The sequence below is a fragment of the Planococcus citri genome, chromosome 2 (genome assembly GCF_950023065.1).
Source record: "Planococcus citri chromosome 2, ihPlaCitr1.1, whole genome shotgun sequence".
Taxonomy (NCBI): Eukaryota; Metazoa; Arthropoda; class Insecta; order Hemiptera; family Pseudococcidae; genus Planococcus; species Planococcus citri.
The window spans coordinates 36,099,190-36,119,182 of NC_088678.1; the positions used below are offsets into that span (position 1 = coordinate 36,099,190).

General features: G+C 34.7%; 2 protein-coding genes across 3 annotated transcripts in view; both read left to right on the plus strand.

Annotated features, from left to right (window-relative positions):
• LOC135835591 (uncharacterized) overlaps positions 1-19,993 on the plus strand; it is a 309,298-nt gene that overhangs the window by 244,792 nt on the left and 44,513 nt on the right. The window lies entirely within an intron of this gene.
• Positions 1-19,993, plus strand: part of LOC135835590 (hemicentin-1-like) — a 168,874-nt gene that overhangs the window by 145,600 nt on the left and 3,281 nt on the right. For both annotated transcript variants that reach the window (XM_065349924.1, XM_065349925.1), the window contains 2 exons: positions 11,010-11,312; positions 16,501-16,890. In XM_065349924.1, coding sequence (XP_065205996.1) covers positions 11,010-11,312; positions 16,501-16,890 — 693 coding nt within the window. The remainder of the gene's footprint in view (positions 1-11,009; positions 11,313-16,500; positions 16,891-19,993) is intronic.

The following is a 19,993-nucleotide window of genomic DNA, read 5'->3' on the forward strand; positions in this document are numbered from 1 at the left end:
GAAACCGATTTTGGAAAAATGTTGTGTAATTGCGGTCATGTTGTTAACAAGCACCAAATCACGTTTATAAGTATCAAAGTCAATTTTAACAGTTTTTATGGTACATTTGAAAATCTTCAATTTTCACAATACGTACGGCTGGGAGGCTCCAGAATGGTTTGAAACCACATGAAATCTAGTCAGCGTGTTAAAATTAGGGCATGAACTAAATTTTTGCTCTCCAGAGTCAATGGGAAAAATTGAATGCAAATTTAAAATTTCCAAAATTTACAGGAGGCTCCATATTCAAAAGGGGTTGAAAATAGGGTACATCAGAATTTCAGCTTCCTAGATCAATTTGGCAGGAATTCGATTTTTCCCACTTTTGACTCTTTGATTTTTACAAAATGCGTATTAGATACATACATATGTGTATATGCAATATGCATGGGTACATAATTGTTTTGATTTTTGATTTCAATTGGATGGTGACTGGTTAGGTATTGATTTGGGTACCTATTTGTTTTGATGGTACTTTTTAATTTTTTTTTTGTTTTTAAGTTGTTATTATGGATAAAAATGAAAACGACATGACCAGAACACAGAACCAAAATCTGTAATACTCATATCCTAATGTTCTTGTTTGTTTTTTTTTTAAAGAAAATAATGTATGTATAAGTACCAGGCTTAGATAATAAGTACAGTACATATACGTACTTATGCGTATATTAGAGTAGTCCTTAACCCTTGAAGGACCCTGTAGCAAACAGTACCACAAAAGACCAGGTGGGGTCACATTATACCCCAACCATTTTGTACCATAGGTACTCGTAGAAGACCAGGTGGGGTACTTCTATACCCCAAATGTTATACATGGTGGTAAATAAACAGTTTCAAGTGAAATGGCTTAACAATTATTCAAACTCAGGTGGGGGTACTTCTAGACCTCAAATGTTATACAGGGTGGTAAAAAAAAAAGGTAAGAGTGAAATGGCTTGACAATCATTCAGCTGTTTGCTAAGCATTTAAAATTGATTAACCTCTATGTTCTTCACATTTCAAACCTCATTCGGCTTTTAAAAATGGTCGCGAATAATGAAACTGATAATGAATCCATCGATGATGAATATGACGATAATGACCCCCAACAATTAAGTGACGACGATGAGGAATCAGACGAAGTACATAGATGCTACCTCCGATGAAAGTAGTTCTGAGGAGGAAGATTCCTCAGATGTGCCAGGGCCATCAAGATGGCATCGGAGGCAAGCTCGGATATCAGTACTCGCCCGAGACAACAGAACTGAGTGGTTCACTATACTGCTGACCCAAGGCCACAGGACATCCGAGAAATATCAGATACCGGTTTTGTCCATGTCATTGTTACCGAAAATCTACACAATTTCGCCAAAGATGCGCTGAGCCGATGTGTGGTGAACACCGTCGGCATGTCTGCGTTGGTTGTTACCGTCGTTTTATGAATAATTGAAAGATTGTGTTCGAAGAGTCTTATCTTTTTTCTTAGAACTGTTACATTAGAGTACGATCTTTTTATTTTGAGAAAAAATACATTTTTAGATGGTCATCAGCAGAACATTACAAAAAAAATTCGCGATTTCTTCTGCTCCCAACCCTCAAAGTGATGACCTCTGGTGAGAAAATAATTCTCGATTTTTCATTTTTTCCATTTTTGAAAAACTTGGGCCGCAACCCACGGGTCTCTCACTTTTCAAAAATTTGAAAAAAAAACACAAAGCAACATTTTCAAAATTTCAAGTTCTAACACTTTTAAAAAGTCTCTTTTGAGTAAATCGAACTCTCATGAGGATATTAACCCCCTCCCTGGATAACCAAGTCGGTCCCCAAGAGTAGCTGAAATTTGTATATATTTCACATTTAATTTCAGCTATTTTGGGGGGTCAGCTTAGTATGCAATGGAAGGGACTAAAATCGACATGAGAGTTTAATTTACTTACTCAAAAGAGACTTTTTAGAGATAATAGAACTTGAAATTGTGAAATTTTAAAATTGTTATAGTGAATTTGTATTTTATAAAATTTTTGAAAATATGAGAGATCTACCGCAGCCCGATTTTTTTCGAAAATGGAAAAAATAATAAGCAGGGAATTATTTTCCCACCAGAGGTCACCACTTTGGGGTTGGGAGGAAGGAAAATCTCAACTCTGAAAATAAGGACCGCCCTAGCGTATATGCATAGGTATAGGTACTAGGTATGGTACATCAATTGTTTTGTTTTTGTTTTTTCAATTGGATGGTTACTGGTTAGGTATTGATTTAGGTACCTATTCGTATTCATGGTACAATAGTTATCAATTTTTTTGTTTTCAAGTTATTATCCTGTAGCTACTACAATTCATTACAATATATTTACTTTTCACAATCAATTACATATTTTTTCAATTAATTTACTTTTATCACCATTTTAATTTTTTTAAATTATTTCATAATATGACGAAAAAAGAGCAAAAAAACAAAGGTGGAGGAGAGATGGTTTTAAAATGTGTCCTTCCAACATGCAGTAGGACCCACGTTTTTTTTAAGCGAGGGTAAAATAAGAAAAAAAATTATTTTCTCATTACGTATTTACATTTTTTTGGAAAGCTAGCTTAATTCTCAGATTATTTCGTGTTTTTCTCTTTTTATTTGAGAATATTCCATATGTGAGCAATGAGCATTTTATCAAAGGGGATTGGCAAAACATGAAAAATTCCGTTGTATCATTTCAGTGCAGTAAAGAAGTTTACAAATACATGGTTGCAATTTTCTAAAATCACTCCATACCTATTTGTTGCTATTTACTTATCTGTGTTAAGACAGTCATCATCATCAAATCGTATCAAACCCATCAGCCGAATAGTTTTGAAAATAACTGTACCAGAATAGTTGATTTTAAAAAAAGGTCCTCAAAACGTTTTTAAAATTTCTCATTCTTATAATTTTTTTTTTGGTAGTTTCTGTTTTTTTTTCATAATTATTTTGTCACCACTATTTTTTTAATTCTTTATTTTGACAATAAGTCGATTTTTATTGTTAGATATAACTCACCTACTTCTCCTTGATAGAAAGATGTGTAGGTATATGCGTTGATGTGGAACAACATGAGCCACAATTTAATTTTTGTAGTTTTTGGTTAGGTACTATACAGAATTTCTACATTGTATACCTCATTAATTTTTCTTTTGTTTTTTCCTAGTTTGTCCTCCTACATCAGAATCAGAAAGTATTCTTCAATTAATTTACTCGTTATTTATTTGTTTTCTTAATTTCAAATTGTAGAAACAAGTAAATCACTCGTAAATTAATTGAAGAATACTTTCTGATTCTAATGTGGAAGAAGAAACTAGGAAAAAGCCAAAGCAACATTAAAACATCCGAATTTTGGTAAATTTCAACTGATGATTAATTTTTGCATGGTCTTTCAATTTAGCTTGATCCACTACTAGAAAAAAAATGTTAACAAGTTGAAATACTATCCCTCGTGCAAAATGTTTTTCATAAGGCTCTCAGTTGAATTTTTTTAAGTATGAGCTGCCGTAACTGGTCTCCATGATCTGGCCAAGAAAAAAAAATGAAAATTGGCGACTGAGTGATCGAGAGGTTCCCTTACCCATGAGATAATTTTCACGGATTTCTCAACTGCTTTCGACTTTTTGATTTTGAAAGAATTTCTCACTTACAAAGGACACCCTGTGTATTAGACTGGAACATTTCAGTGCTACTATTGTGTTGGCCTTTCGTCATCGTATAGCTTGCATACCATTTTCCACACGGATCATCTCACTTCTTACGGTTTTTTCTCTCCTACATGTCCTCCTTCTCATTCCAACCCCAGCCCCATTCTCCACTCAATCGCATACCGCATACCCAATTTCCTCTTCATTAGACGTGTTTTTTAAAACTTTCGCAAAAAAATGAAATCCATTTCTATACCTAATGTCGCGTTGATATTTTTTTCCATTGCTTTACCGTTTTCGACGATGTTTTGTTCCGGGTTGCTTTTCTTTTCTTATTTCTCGGTTCGTCATCGCGTCTCTATATGGTTTGTATTCTTCCACTGTACCCGGTGTCCACTTTAGGGCGAAATATTTTCACATTTTATTAACCTCACGCGGCCAAGTAGTTAGGTTTCGATTTCTTTTCAAATCCTACCTTTATAGCCTTATTATTGTAAGGGCGAAAGATTGTTGTAATAGCGTGTTCCATTCCCCTGGTCCTTTGCCCGATCCACATTTATGCGATTGTCGAGCGCAAAACGTCCGGCTTCATTCAATTTTTCTTCTTAATCGTTTCGGTTTTTCGGCTCAAGTACCGAAGCAATATTGAAGCTATAACGAAACGAGACCAATTTTTTCGCTGGTTTTTTGTAAAGGATCGTGAAAGTTGACATGCACAGAAGGTACCCAAAAAATGCGGTTTGCGAAATGCAAAAATCGACTTTTTTCAAGGGGCAATAAAATAATTTTTTGTGAAATATAATACCTATTGGAGTAAGTAATTTTTTTACTGGTTTTGCTCGTATTCATTTAAGAATAATCTGAAGACACTTTTCGCGCATTAAAAAATCCAACCCCCTCCCCCTTTCTTTCCTTCTATACCAGAAAACAAAAAATCTGCGGAAAAGGGCGGCGAAAAAATCACATTTTAATCCATTTCGACGTCTGTGTGAAAATTTTCTGAATATTTTGCCTTCGCAAATTTACCATTTTGCGGTGAGCATCGTGAATTCTGCACTGCCTCATCGCGCTAGCGATTACTGGCGCATAAATCACAGCCGAGATAAGAGAAAAATAAAGCATGGCGAAATCGCACTTTGTACTTTGGCACACCGCATTTCGCAAATTCGTTTTCCGAGATTGTTGTAAAACAATTCGGCCCGCTAAACAAATTTCATTGCCGGCTCCTTTTTGCGTGTGTGGTCGCGTGCGCGGAGGCGGAGACGTACTTGGGTGCTTAATAATGTTAAACAGTTAACGCTAGCTCAGATTTTAATGGCATTATAAATTTTCCACTTTTTGTTACCAAACTGGACCAGTACACTATATCATTCTAGTTAAATAAAATATATGTAGTATACCTAGGCCTCTGCTCTCACGAATATACCTATATATATGGTATAAGATTACGCGCTGCTTAACCTCTTACGTCTCACCATCGATACATTGCTAGGTTATAAGCTACGTAGTAGGTAGGTATAGAAATAGACTTAGTTTAGGAGCTAGGTGTAGGTACGGTAGAGGTACACGTCCGCAAACCCATAAGAGGAAAAAAAACACCTTTAAGCGCCCAGTTTGCTCTAAATGGACTCAGCCACTGCTGCTGGCTAAATACGAGTACAACCCGAGAATATCGAGATCGCTTCTGACGAGGGAAAAAAATTTAATTATTGAGCCAAAAAATTTCTATATCTGCGAAATTTTCGAGCTTCAATGATTCGGATGCTTTTAACGTAGTACCTAAGTGCTTTATCACGCGGTTAGCATGACCAACCGAGTGAAAATATCTAAAACTTGGTATATATATACGACGTGTTTCTCGCAGACTTTCAACTTCTTCATATACGTACCCTTACATCATTCCAAAATTTAATACACTCGCCAAGAAAAAAAAATCATGAACCCTGTGACTAAAAGATACACATGTATGTACCAACATAATTTTGATCGTTTAGTACAGGGTGTTTCGTCAAACATGCTCCACATTTGGATTCATGCAAAAAATAAAGTGCATCGACATTTTGGAGAGAAAAGGTTTCATAAAAATGTCAGAAAAAAGCAGATCTACACGTAACAAGATTTCTCATTTTACTGAGACAATTTTTAGACATCAAATTTGGGTCGAAAGGGCAAAATGTGAACTGCTTCGAACCATTTTGAGCTGTTCAAAAAATCTTCATCAATTCTTAATCTGTCAACTTTGATTCGGCTTAAATTTGACTCATTAAAAGGGCATATCACTGACCCTGACCTCAGATTCCAATTTCTAACAGCTGAAGTTGATTTTTCGATTTTTGGAACTTTTTGAAAATGGTGGAAATGATCCATCGATTGATATTTAGGTATATTAATTTTTTGCAAAAGGAGTAAATCTCGAATTAAAAATCTGAAAGTCGGTGTGATATTCTAAAGTTGACTCCCAAAATCGATTACGACCACTTTGAAGTCGATCTGGAGCCTCCAGAAAAAATTCAACTTTTCTCCAGCAAATTTCGAATTGCTCCAGAAGGCGTCATGGGTCACGTCATAATCAACTTTGACGGCTAAAAATTCAATTCTCTCGTAAATTCGACATTCATAATCAATCAGGACGAATGAATCACGAATCCGAAGAAACGGTTCAAAAAATGTAGGTACTTCTTTATACAAGCTCACATTTATTTTTAAAAATTCCAAAATTGCTCAATTTGGTCATAAATTGCTCAAAACTTCCTCTACACCATAAAGTCGACGACCTGAATCGATTCGAAACCACTTTCGATCTCAGCTGGTCTCCTGCAAAATTTCACTTTTCTCCAGCAATTTCAAATTGCTCTATAAGGCGCTGAAATAAACTCCAGGAACCAGGAACTGAAAATTTAGTGCTGTCGTAAATTTGCCATTCTGAATGGATTAGGACAGATGAATAATAAATCCCAGGTACCTGATGGAAAAGAGCATTTTTTTAACGATCTCCTCCCTCCAAAAGATTATAAAATTTTGAAGCTCTTTATCCCGCAATTTTTTCATAGGTCATTTTGATTGAAATCAGATGAAGAATTTTTTTCAACTTAACCTTGACATGAAAAATAAAGAAAAATCGACTACATTTTTCTCACTTAAAAAATGGTGTAGGACGCGAGGAATCCAAAATCGTCAGTTTAATGAGAATGCTGACTGCAATTCAATAGTAACATCAATTGTAAATATTAAATTTGGAATCACAAAACGTAAGTAAGTAATTTTTTCTTCTTTAGTAGATTTTAGTCTTTTTGAAGTCTCTATTCTTTGAGCTTGATTTTCGACCAATACTAAATGATCCCAACGAAAAATTATGGATTGAAAAATTAAAAAATATACGAATGGGAGCCCTCCATTTTTTTCAAAAAGAAAAATTCGACTTCATTATTCAAAGAGATGAATCCTTATCCAAGTTTTATTCAAAACAAAGAAAAAAGATTGAGTTCAGACCAAAAAAAAACACTACCTAAATGAATTAAGTATTAAAAGTCATACCGAAAACAAAATTTCTCGGGGTGAATTTCAATTCATTTTTTGAGTTAAGGAAATTTTCATTTTGAAGACTGAAAAAAATGTTTAAATTCAATTCGACTGAGGTAAGAAGTCAAAATTCATAAACCTCCCAAATAAGTGTATCAAATGGTTTCATCGTATTTTTCAGCCTCCCTTCAATTTTCAAGTAGTTGAAAAATATCTACCAACGCTCATTTCTTCATCAGTGATAATCTCCCCCTCCCCTCCCTTAAATCAACATTGTAATTGACTTGGAAAAACGGCTTTTGGGAAATCGTTTGTAGGAAACAGTCATTAAAAATTGATTCGCATTTATAAAATAGCCGACTGAATTTCATAGGTAATGCTCTTAATAGAATTTTTTAAAGATCAAGTTAGAGTTGAAATACATAGCTTCAATTGTGTTTTAATATTTTCTTCGACTTTCTCTAATTTTTTAATTTATGACCTTTTGAGAACTTGAGATTCATTCTATTAATATCTAAGCCTTTTAGTGTGAGGAGGTGGGGGGAGTTGAAGTTTTGTTATCTTATCCTAGTGAAAATACATATTGAAACTGAATTCTGCCATTTTTACCAACTTCAGAGTCCTTATCAATAAATATTTAGATTTTCTCTTCTAAGTAGCAAATTTCTAAAACTCAAATAAACAAAAAATTCAACTAGAAAGTATCACAGCTCCTTCGGATACTTTGTATGCAACAGTACCTTGAAAAATGTTTCTTTTAAAAAATACCTATACTTACCCTCCTCGTTGCATACTTACAGCAAAGCAACCCTTTGTTGTTGTGGAATTTGATCGTATAGCTATATCCTTCATTGGTATACAAATTTCTGTAACGTTTGATCCGACGAAGCATTCTTTTAATCATTGTACCCTCCTCTTCTTCCATCTGTTTTCAGTACTTCCTAAAATTAACGCAAAAGAATGCTATTGGAAAATATTTTTCAATTTGAAACATCAAGAATTTAAACAGAAATTTCTGATTTACAAAACCGCAATCTACCTACATTTATGTACTTTCAACGAGCCTAAAAAATAATTCAAATTACACGCTTATTTTTCAATCTACGCATACATTTATCAGGTACCTAAACCAAAATTCGAAAAATGTTCCTACTTGTACGTATAAGTAGGTTAAATACGAAGGTATGTAGGTACTTAATGTGTTTTTCGATCAACATTTCCGTACCGATATTATTCGTTAGGTAAAGGTATACGAATTCAATAGTAAAACACCAAACAAAAGCTGAAGATTTTTTTTCGAAAAAGAAAAGCTCGATCGAAGTAATACACTTTTTCAGTTTATTTCTAATTTCCGCGCACATACTCGACTCGTACACTCTGTACACAGTATATGGCTACTTATCGCCAACAATTGTTAAGTATGGGTTGAATTCGTTTTTGTTTTTATGCGATACGTACCACCACCACTCTACCAGCCACCATCATTAACTGATACCTCGTCTTCATCGTACAGCATGGTATAAGCTTTACTTCGTTTCGTAAATATCGAAAGCTTTTTAACAATTGTTTTCCGAGTGTGCTTGAACGAGAAAAAAAACTAAGGTATTACTGTAACCTCGACAATTCACTTTTAATACATTTCTACCGTATTCCCTTGTCCTCTTTTTTCACATCTTCTGCTTTTTTTAGTTTGTAATTACGTATTTATGAGTATTGCGAGTTTTTTTTTCAACTTGTGAGCGATATGAGCTTATTCTTTAATTGCCCTACATTGGCGAAACGTGTAGTTTGATGATGAAATTTTTAGTTCTCGTTTTCAAATACATATAGTTTTACAGAAAAGTAGAAATGAACCAGGAAAACTTTTGAAACATATTTTGAATGAAAGCACTGAACACTTGATAGCCTTTGAGGTTGGAGAAATGATTTTATGGTCAATTGATAACAATTTTTTTGCATATCAACGTTCTTTGGTCTTACTAGTTTTGCTCTAACAAGAGAATCTCTCCCTGTTATCGGTCTCCGATTTGAACAGGACTACTCTCTAAATTTGAAACATTGATTTCACTGCTTAGCAGTCACGACATTTTGCTTTTTTAAAAGCAGTAGTTTTTGACTGCAAAACAGTAAAGAAACTACTGCTTGCTTTTAAAAAGGCAAAATGTCGTGACTGGCTAAGCATTGAAATTTCACTGTTTCTAATTTAGAGAGTACGATTTTTGTAAAGAGCATGAACATGGTCTAAAAGTTCCATTAACAAAATTTCATCTGCGAAAACTGACTTTTTGATTTTTAGCGAATTTTTGAAAATAAATGATGGAAATTTGTGCTGAAACTAATATCAACTTCCTAGAACTGAATCTCATTATTTTCGGCCATTCTGGAGTCTTCAGCGAGATTTGAAATTGATTAGGGCAACTGCCTTAAAAATGGAATCGTGGCTTATTCTCGAATTATTAAACAAGTTTATCGCCATTTGGCTCGATTTCTAGGCTAACACCTCAAATGAAATTTTTTGACCAAAATGTTTATCATATCCAGCAAAAAAATATTAAAACCCTAAATTTCTCTGCTCATGAGTAAATTTTTGAAATTAGCACGAATGTCTCTGTCCTGTCTGTAATCAACTGTCTAAATCCAAATTACACTATTTCGAGCAATTTTAGAGCTTCCAGTGTAGGTATAATTTTTGATTTCTCCAGAAAAGTGGATATTGACTTGGGCAGCTAAAAATCGAGTTGTAGCTCATTGTGGACCCATTTAAAGAATTTATCCTCATTTTGACTCAATTTCCAAGTGAACACTACAAGGTGTGATTTTTGACCAAAGTAGGAAAAACTTTTTAAAATCCAAAATATTCAGTTCGTATAGGGAAATTTATGAAATTGGCACGAATGGCGTTGCCTTCTCTGAAAGCAGTCTTCCAAATCCGAATTTTACTATTTTGAGCCTTCTGAAGTCTCCATGCGCAATTTTCAATTTATCCAGACTTTAAAAACCTCTCCAGGAGAGTTTTTTTCTACCAAAATTAATTTGGGAAAAAATTCCAAAAATCCAAAATTTTCTGTTCGAAGGGGAAATTTTTAAATTTGTACGAATGGCATTGTCTTTTCCAAAACTTAACCCTAAAACTCAAATCCAAATTTCATCATTTCAAGCCATTCTAGATTCTCCAGTGCGACTTTTGACCCTCCAAAATTTAATAATTTCTCCAGAAAGCTTGAAAATCAGCTTTTCGACGAGCTTATACTCATCTGGTCAGATTTCCAGGCGCACGCAAAAAGCACGTTTTTTTGACCAGACTTAGGTTTGATGATATTTTAGTATTTCACCCTTGAGAGGTGTCTGTCTGGAAATCTGTTGAGCCAAAACTCAATATTCAGCTGCCTAAATTAATATTCAAGCTTTCTGAATAAATCAAAAATCATGCTGGAAGCTCCAGAATGACTGGAAATTGTTAAATTTGGCTTGTGGGAGTCGATATCAGTATCTGGTCTAATTTCCATCATTTTTATTGAATGAATAATATACTTTTTTCAGAATAAGCATAAATCACCAAAAATTGTTAATTTTCAATTTTTTCAAAAACATTCCAAAAATCGGAAAATTAATTTGGGCAGCTGAAAGTTTGTTTAAGATGAAGGTTTCAGACCACGTTGCTCCAAAAAAAAATTCCAACTTTCAGTTCACCTTACCCTTTTTTCCACCGATCTCTTTTTACATCAAGAACCGAAAGATATCATCTCGTTCACAGCCCTCCAAATATACCTTCTACATCACTCAAACTAACACAAAATATTTTTCTTCATGTTCCAGATGTACCATTTTGTCAAGAAGGAACGGAAAACCAGCACATAATGGCCGCCATCCACGAACTGGTAATACTGCAATGCGAAGTCGAACCAGGTCTAATGAATCAACACGTACAATTCTTCTGGACGATAAACAACACGATGAAAATATCCAACACTCTGGACGACGATATCCAATCATCCGGTAAAATCAGTATCCTGAAATACACACCTCTGTCGGAATCAGATTTCGGTACATTGGCATGTTGGGCTCAGAATGACATCGGCACGCAGAAAAAACCGTGTCATTTTCATCTCACTTTAGCCAGTAAGTTGCTCATCTCAATGTACAGACACGCGCTTCACGAGAACACTTTTTTTACGAGTATTTCTTTGCTAAAAATATGGGTAAAAATTCCTCCCTCTCTGCGTGTTCTTCCTCGTGCCACTTTTGCCTCGCTCGGCTTCTTGAAGAAAACTTTTTTCTCTTTTTTTTTCTTCTTTTTAAAGCCTGCAAATTCGTACCCGCTTTCACGTTTCCTTCTTCATGCTTTTCGACGTCTTGTTTCATTCATCATCACCACGTCGTTCGTCGTCTTATACTCTTGCTCGTCACCATCATCGCGCGCCTATGCACGGCTGGTTGCGTACCCGGTCCTTGTACCGGAGCTTAGATAACACGCTGTACCCTTATCTCCCCCGAGTCCTCAATTGCGGCTTCTGAGAAAAAACGAAAAAAAAATCATCGCTAAACGGATTAACTACTTCTATCCTTTGCCCTGCTTGCTGCTGTTTTGCACTTCACATCGCGTCGCGCGTTCCTCGTCGTGTATCTTCTTCACAGGGTAATATTTTCAATAAAAAGACGAAACTTCAACTCGTCTCGTAACTTTTTTCATTTCTTTGATATTAATTCGTGTTGATTTTTAGAATTTATTTTGGCTCCTTTGCAAGGAAAAAGCAAGAGTAGGTACGTACTTGCTATGTAGTGGCAGTACGTACCTGTTTTGTTGAATTAGCTCGAGTTTTTAGATGGGTGAAGTTGAATGAACTGTGGGAGTTGATTAGACCGAGAAGGGTTGCTGTGGAGGAATTGAAAGTTTAATACGAAGGGTAGATCGAGAGAAAAAAATGGGAGCTGGATTTTGTCCAAATTCGCTGGAAACCTTGATTATAAGTTGAAAGTCATCTAGAAAAAATCTTGGACCCGGAAGTGTCATTTTGGAGAAGGGATAAAGATCCTCGAAGCGGAAGTATTTTTGAAAAAATCGTGGTTTTTCAGTCTAGTTCTTCCTAATCTGTTTCGGGAAAAAATGGCTCAATTCTAAAAGATAGCATTCGAGATTCTTTTTTGTCGGACGGGGGGGGGGGGGTGAATTTCCTTCTCCATCACTAGTTTCAGAACGATTTTTTTTTGGAAATTTCCTCTTTTGAGAACCCATATCTCTTCTCCAAGGACACCCCTTCGGGGCTGATATTTTTTCTAGTTGAATTTCAACTCAAAATGAAGAGCTTCACTCAATTTGGTCAAAATTCTCAAACATTTTTTTTTTTTCGTAATCAGAAGATCCGAAAAAGTTCCATGAAAAAAAATTAATTAGGTAAGTACCAAGAAATTACACCAATTTAAAAAAAAAAGTCATCTAAACGGGTGGAAAAAATCGAAAAAATGGTCACAATAACACAAAAACAAGAAAAAATTTACTTTTTGGGTTCTAGAAACTTTGTGAAGAAATTTCAAATTATTAAACCTTCCTCCATGGAATTTGAATAGGATCTATTTTCAAAGTACAGTAAGGTGGAACTTGGAATTAAGAATATTCGATTTTTGCTAGCCTCGAGTTGCTGATTTATAACTCCATGAAGGGAGTCTTGGAACTCACAATTTTAGAAAATATGTCGATCTTGAAACATATTTGGCTGCAAAACCAAAAATGAGTTTTCCAAAAAGGGGTACGGAACCTAAAATTTCAAAAAATGCGTTATGGTCTTCATAATATAGATTTTTGGAGCTCCAGATCTTGATTCTGATTTTGAAATCTGCTTAACCCAATAAGAGACAAAATTTATCACAATTTTGGGTCTGAGCCCTTCTTTGCGAGACTGAATTTCAATTCCAAGGCCAAACGCCTAATTTGGATTTAGTAAACTTGAAAAATTTGGTACCTAACCATTTTCATTTTTCAAAATTTTACACCCTGGGTGGATCTTCTCACTGGAAGGTTTGATATCACTTCTGAGATCTTGTGGATTTCAGGATTGAAATCAGCGACCTTTTGAAGACTTGAAACCCTACATTTTGATACTAAAAAATTGCCAGATACGAGTATTGTAATTTTATCCATTTTTAATTTTTTTAAAATCAGTTTTAGGTGGTCTTATCAAATTTTATCGATGAGTAAGTTGATACAATTTTCTACTGAATTTTCCACAAGCTCTGCGAAATTTCATCAATTTTTCTGAATGTTGAGTCATTTAAGCGCTAATTTCATTGTTTTTTTAGTACTTTTTAGCTCATTTTGCTTTTGCATTTGTTTTTTTCAAATCGCATTCCATTTTTACTACAAAATAAACATTTTTTCTGTACTTTCATGAGTTTTTAGCACTATTATGTTTCAAATTGCTAGATATTTCATCCAACTTTGGAAACTTTTCTTGGAGTGGAAACTTGACCTCCATTTTTGAAAAGTGTTATCATTTTTTCTGTGTGTTCTATTTCAAAATTATGGAACTTTTCACGACTTCTCAACAGAATTTCAAGTTTTAATCGGTACAACTTTTTGTTCTCCTGTTGGAGCTTTTTTTCAAATTTACGTAGCGTGATTTTGATTCTTTTCCAAACTTTTAGAAACAATTTTTTTTGAAAATTTATCGATTTTATTTTTTTTCAAGCACCTAATTTTAATAAAAATTTTATTCCTTTGATAATCTTATCGTTTATTTGGCTCGTTTTAGGTTTGTCAATTTTTTCAATTTTATTTTGAATTTTTTTGTGGCCGTTTTCGTAATTTTCTAGTTTTTTTGCAACTTTTTGAATACTTATCTAATGTTTTTCTAGCAACATTTTTGGAACCTTTCTAGAAATTTCAATAGCAGTTGTATTTTCAAATATTTTTTTTTGGAAGTTTTTAGACATTTTTTAACGATGTTTCTGGCATTTCAAAGTTTTCAGCTTCAAAATAATCTTTCAACTTTTTCGTTTTTTTTTTCAATTTTTGAAATTATTTCCAGATTCTTAAAATTATTGTCCGACATTTGAACAAAATTTTAAATTTCACAGCAGGTAATTTTTTAAATGCAATCATGTTCATTTCATAATTCATCGAACAATTTCTACATAATCTCTTGAAATTATACCTTCAAAGAATTCGACAAAATCTTTTGAAATAATATTTTCGAGGTGAAACGCTTCTAACGTCAACTCAATAACATATTCATTGAATAAATGAAAATTAAAATAAGAGAAACGAGACATTTGAAGTACATAGGTTAAAATTACTTTATGAGATTTCATCAAAAAGTCGTCATCTAATTAGAAAAAAAAATTATAACTGCTACGAGATTTCTGAAATTTCATCAATCTGAAGCTAGACAAAGAACATCACCAAATTTCAGTGAAAATTCGACGATATTTGCACAACTTCGGCTTTAAAACAATCGCAGCACAATGGTATTAAAAAGCTTATATACTTTTGATTGACTTAAAGCTCAAAAGCACATGTTAGAAAAGATGAATGAAAATTTTAAAAACTCGAGAACGAATCGCACACACACACGTGGATACGAGTAGGTATGTCGTAGGTGTACCAACACTTAAAATAATCTCTTTTCAAGTTCAACTCGCAATAATGGTTTTTTTTCCTCGACACGGTGAAAAAACTTGAAGAAAATCAAAAGCTACGTATACGTTGGTACATGTCTTTTATGGTACTTTTCCTTGAGTGAAATTCAAAGAGAAATTTCTCCGAAAGAAAACTTTTTTAGATCCACGCTAGGTAGGCAGTATGTATGCGAATAATTCATCAAAAAATTGTTCGAAATATTTAAAGGTACTCGTTTTCTCCCCCCCCCCTCCCATCATTCGAAGCAGAAACACTCTCAACTAACTTACGAGTATCTATAGATAACCTACGTATACGTATTTATACAAACAGCGAAAGGATGAGACAAGAGCATACGATGAGGGAGTAAAGTTGTGTGAGGTGCAGAGGTACGTACCTAGCTAAAATGAAGTCGACAGCCCGAACAAGTCGACGAGGTGCGGCGGATGCCGACTTATACGCGTGGGAAAAAAGTAATCGGTTTAAGGCAATAAATAAAGTGTTAATCTAGTGGCGGCGTTGAATGGTAGTCCCTTCGGGGACAGTTAACTCTTGATTTATATAAATATATGCCGTTGTTTCGGCAAAACTTACCCATCCGAAATACGTCCGACGTAACATTTTCTTACATATCAGTATGATATACCTAACTATTTTCCCCGAAGATTGCGTATTGTATATTTGCTACTACACTAGGTATACTTACTCGATGTGTACAACTATATCGTATGCTGCTGCGACTGCCAGAGAGATTGTGTGGTGTGAAAAACAGCGAGGAGCGGCGAGGAGAGAGAAGTCGAAAAGCGTGCTATATAAGAAAAAACTTTACGCTATTGTCGGAGGTTACCCCGAAAATTATATATTTGAAATTTTCTCTATTTAAGTTTCACGTTTCTTCTTTACCGAATCGATATTTTAAACGGTTCCTTCGCCTTTGTACTGCGGTGTTTGCTAGATTTCATATATTATGGTTTAAAGTGAACGAGATTTGGTTGGCGGTGTATAGTTTTGAAGTTTTCCCTCCTCCTGTCTGCTCAACTTCCGCAATTCTCGCCTGTGAAACGCTAAGTCAGTGTGTTGTGTATGTGGTGTGTAATACTAGCTTATTTTCAACGGTGAGAAATCAAAGAGTATTTTCAATAGTTCCAGGTCAACAGTTTAAGTCGTTTGATTAACGAATGTGATAAATAGGCCTATGTTTACCAAGCCAAATATTTAGAGAGAGATGGGTTTGATTTTCTAGACATGTAATTGTGTAATTTCACAACAGAATGGCCGAAGGGTCATTTAGTGTTATACCTAAGTGGTTTTACAAAATATATTCAAAATTTAAAAAATAAAATAATGGTTTGAAAAAAATTTACAAATTTGATTTAAAATTTCAATTTGAAAAAAAATGCTGCAAAAAAATTTCCAAACGAAAATTTTATTGAAAAATACCATGCAGAGTTTTTTCGCCCCACTGATGGCTGGTGAACCTAAACGTCAATTCACCAAACCCTTCCCTTCTCCCTTAGCCCACGTTTCACACAATATACAAAACCATGAACCTCGCTTTCGCCTCTTTCACTATGTTATTATTCGTCGCGGTATCTATTCACGTGTAAAATACCTGCAACCGAAGAACCGAACCCTTTACCTAACCTCTATTTCGAAACGAAATTTCCACTCGGTAAAATTGTTGGTTAATTTCAGACAAACCGGAGAGACCACGTAACTGCGTCGCCAACAACACAAACGAATTTCTACAAATATCCTGCGAGCCGGGTTTCGATGGTGGTCTCAAGCAATACTTCGTTTTAGAAATCCGAACCGCCAATTACACCGCGGTACGCGAAGACATACTAACCGGCCAGACATTCGATCAATTAAGCGACGAGGCAGTACCGATTCAAAATAAAATCGGCAAACCGCTGTACAAACTTCAAAAGGAAAGTCCGGTTTTCGATATTTTCAGCCTGGAAAATGGAATGCCGTATATACTCACGTTGTATGCCGTCAATCTGAAAGGAAGAAGTGAGGCGGTTGTGCTGGTGCAAGGGTTGAAGTCTTCTAAACCATCCAATACTGCTGGCGTTTCGTCGGGTGAGTTGTGATTTTTTGCATTATATTTTTTTGTCTGGGTACTTACTATACTTGAAATTGCATAACATTATATCGGAAATTCAGAATGGGTGGTTGTTAGTCTATTTCAAGAATTGTCGAATTAGAGCAATCCTAGGATACTTACTTCACGACTTGAATGATATCTCAGAAAAATGAATTGAAAACCCCAAATAAGGTTTTGGCATGGCCTGTTCTGGCTATCTCAATCAGAGAGTCTCAAGAGAGAATGGTCAGATGTGATGGGTACCGATCAAAATGAAATTTTACCACCTGATGGTCGGTTCTTCTAACATATGTATCTAATCTGGAAATTGGAGGAGTGCATTTTTGAAAACCTATTTTTGATCATGATTTCGGGTACAACTTTTCAAGGAAGAAAAAGGTTCTCTAATAAAATAGTCTATCTCTAAAAATGAAGGCGTTATAGCAAAATGAATGTTCAAGGGTGTCCCCCAAACTTTTATACATAAATCATCGCATTTAATTTCAAGGATCATCAATTCATCATAAATTTTGACGTAGCCTACGAGTATTTTTTCTCTCTTTTGTGAGGTATTGAGTGATCCAGATCCGGATTATCGAGGTCCGTTTTCAATCTTTCAAATTGAATGACCCATTGACCCCCTCTCTACATTAAAAAGAAAATGTGATCCATATTGTGTTGAAATATTGGTAAATTAAAGAATTTCAAACCATCAAACGCTAATAAAAGGTGCATTGAAGTATTTCCTGGACGCTGAAAAAAATGCAAGAAAAATTACCAAAAACACTTTTTTTAAATAAGAAGCACAAATAACTAATAATGCCTGATAAAATTTTGAAATTTTGATATCCTATAAGAAAATAAAAAAAAATCAGTGTTCTTCTCAAAAAAAAAAATCAAAAAAAATTTTTTAATAAAATAAAATTATTACTAAATAAGTATTACATGACAAACAAAAATATATCACCAGCCAAAATTTCTGGAGCTTATGTTTTTTACAAACAATGAAATTGCGCGGCACCATATTTTAAACACGTTTTTGGATGTATTTTTGACCCCTAAGTATAATACATATTTTTTCGAAATTTTTGTTTGGTTCGTCATGGTGAAAAAGTGAAAAAAAGTTGCCATAGCGGGGGTAAAATGAGAATTTTGGGAGAATCAAATATTAATGAATGTGGTGTCATTTCCTCATGATTCGATATCGATACTGCTGAGCACGAATATGACGTCAGATTTTCTGCTACATCAATCTTGCTCCTCCAGAGCCTTCAGCGCCCCAACACAATTTTTCTATGTATTTTTGAAATATAAAGTTACTTTGATAATAATTATTGGTGTCGTTTCCAAGTGATCTAAACGCAAATACAAACGTCTGATTTTGTTTTACGTTTACCCGTGCCCTCCAGAGTGTCAGCTCCCTACGGAGAGGCTGGGTATGAGTAAAACGAAATCAGATGTCTGTATTTGCGTTTAGGTCTCTTGGAAACGACCGCGATTTTGTGAAAGTAGCTCCATTTCAAAAATAGTGGAAATTGAGGAGGGGGCTGAGGATATGGAGGGGCCGGGTGAGTGTAAAACAAAATCAGACGCAATATTTGTGCTCAGGAGGTTTGAACCATATAAAAATGACACCAATATCATCAAAGTAACTTTATTTCAAAAATTTGTCGTAAAAATTGTTTGTGGGGGGGGGGGAAGGAGGGCTGAAGGCTTTGGAGGTGCTAGATTAGCAGAAAACCTGACTTCATATTCGTGACATTTTTCGGGTTGGGGTGGAGGGGGTCGACTCAAAAAATGTTTTGAGATGGTTTTACACCTAAACTAACATCTTGGGTGAGTTTCATCAAAATTGGAGAAAGTGCGGATTTCACTATCTTATCCTGAAAGGCTCTTTGGGTCCAAATCTTATTCAAAAAAATGCCACCAAATTAAGCTAATAGTATACTTACCCTGTTCTTCACTCGTAAAATCAATTGGGATCGATTTCAACCCGTTTTTAAAAGTTCAGGAGACTCCAACAGATTTTTGAAACCTAAAATTTCTACAAAATGTTAACCAGCTGAAATTAGACACCTGAGATTCACTCGTTATCCCCACTTCAGCACGCTGAGTTGACAGAAGACAGCTTCAAACCATTTTTGAGCTTCCAACAAAATTTTGGCGATTCCAGTTTTATTCCAGAAAATGCCATAAAATCTGTCCAAATTACTTTCAGCACGTTTGCTCGTGACTGGTGCTTGTTGGTGATCCACTTGACCAATTATACGCCATTTTTTCAAAATTAATGCATTCCAGTTCGGTATGATATTTTTTATACAACGATTTCATTCCAAATTGAAAATTGGAAAAATTCACTGTTTCACTGCTGTCTGGCGTAAAGAGCTGAAATTTAGTTTATGCCTAATTTTTTATCATTCAGAGTTGATTGCAGACAGTTTCAAGCCATTTTGGAGCTTTCAGTGAGATTTTGGAACTTTCGGTTACCCAAAAAAATGCCATAAAATCTGTTCAAATCAATATCCTCGAATATGCTTGCGATAGGCGCTTATTTGTGACCCACTTGACCAATTACCCACCATTTTTACAAAATTAGTTTCAAATAAGAATATTTTCCCAAAATTTTCTAATTGGAAAAAACTATACGGTTCCGAAATGGCAGAAACTGATTTTGGAAAATTGATGTTTTATCGGTAAAGCGAGTCACTAACAAGTACCAATTACGAGCATACGTGCTGAAATCGATTTGGGCAGATTTTATGACGTTTTCTGATAAACTGGAATTATTTCAGCTGTGTACGTCGATTTGGTAAAATTTTGATTTTTTCCTGTTTTACTTACTTAAGTACCTATTTGATTTTAAAAAATTTACAAAAAAATCGAAAAATGCACCTTGGCGCCTAAAATTTTGGCGTGGTATATTTTTGAATGCTCTTTCGGTCTAGTTCTGTCCGATTCAAAAAAAAAAAACAAATTATAACTGCTTTACTAGTTTATTACCTAATACAAGCCATCAGCTAATCACTGATTGCAAAATAGTTTTTGCTTTTGCTTTCACCATACCTTATTGGTTGATAGTTCTAAAATTTTGTTAAAAAA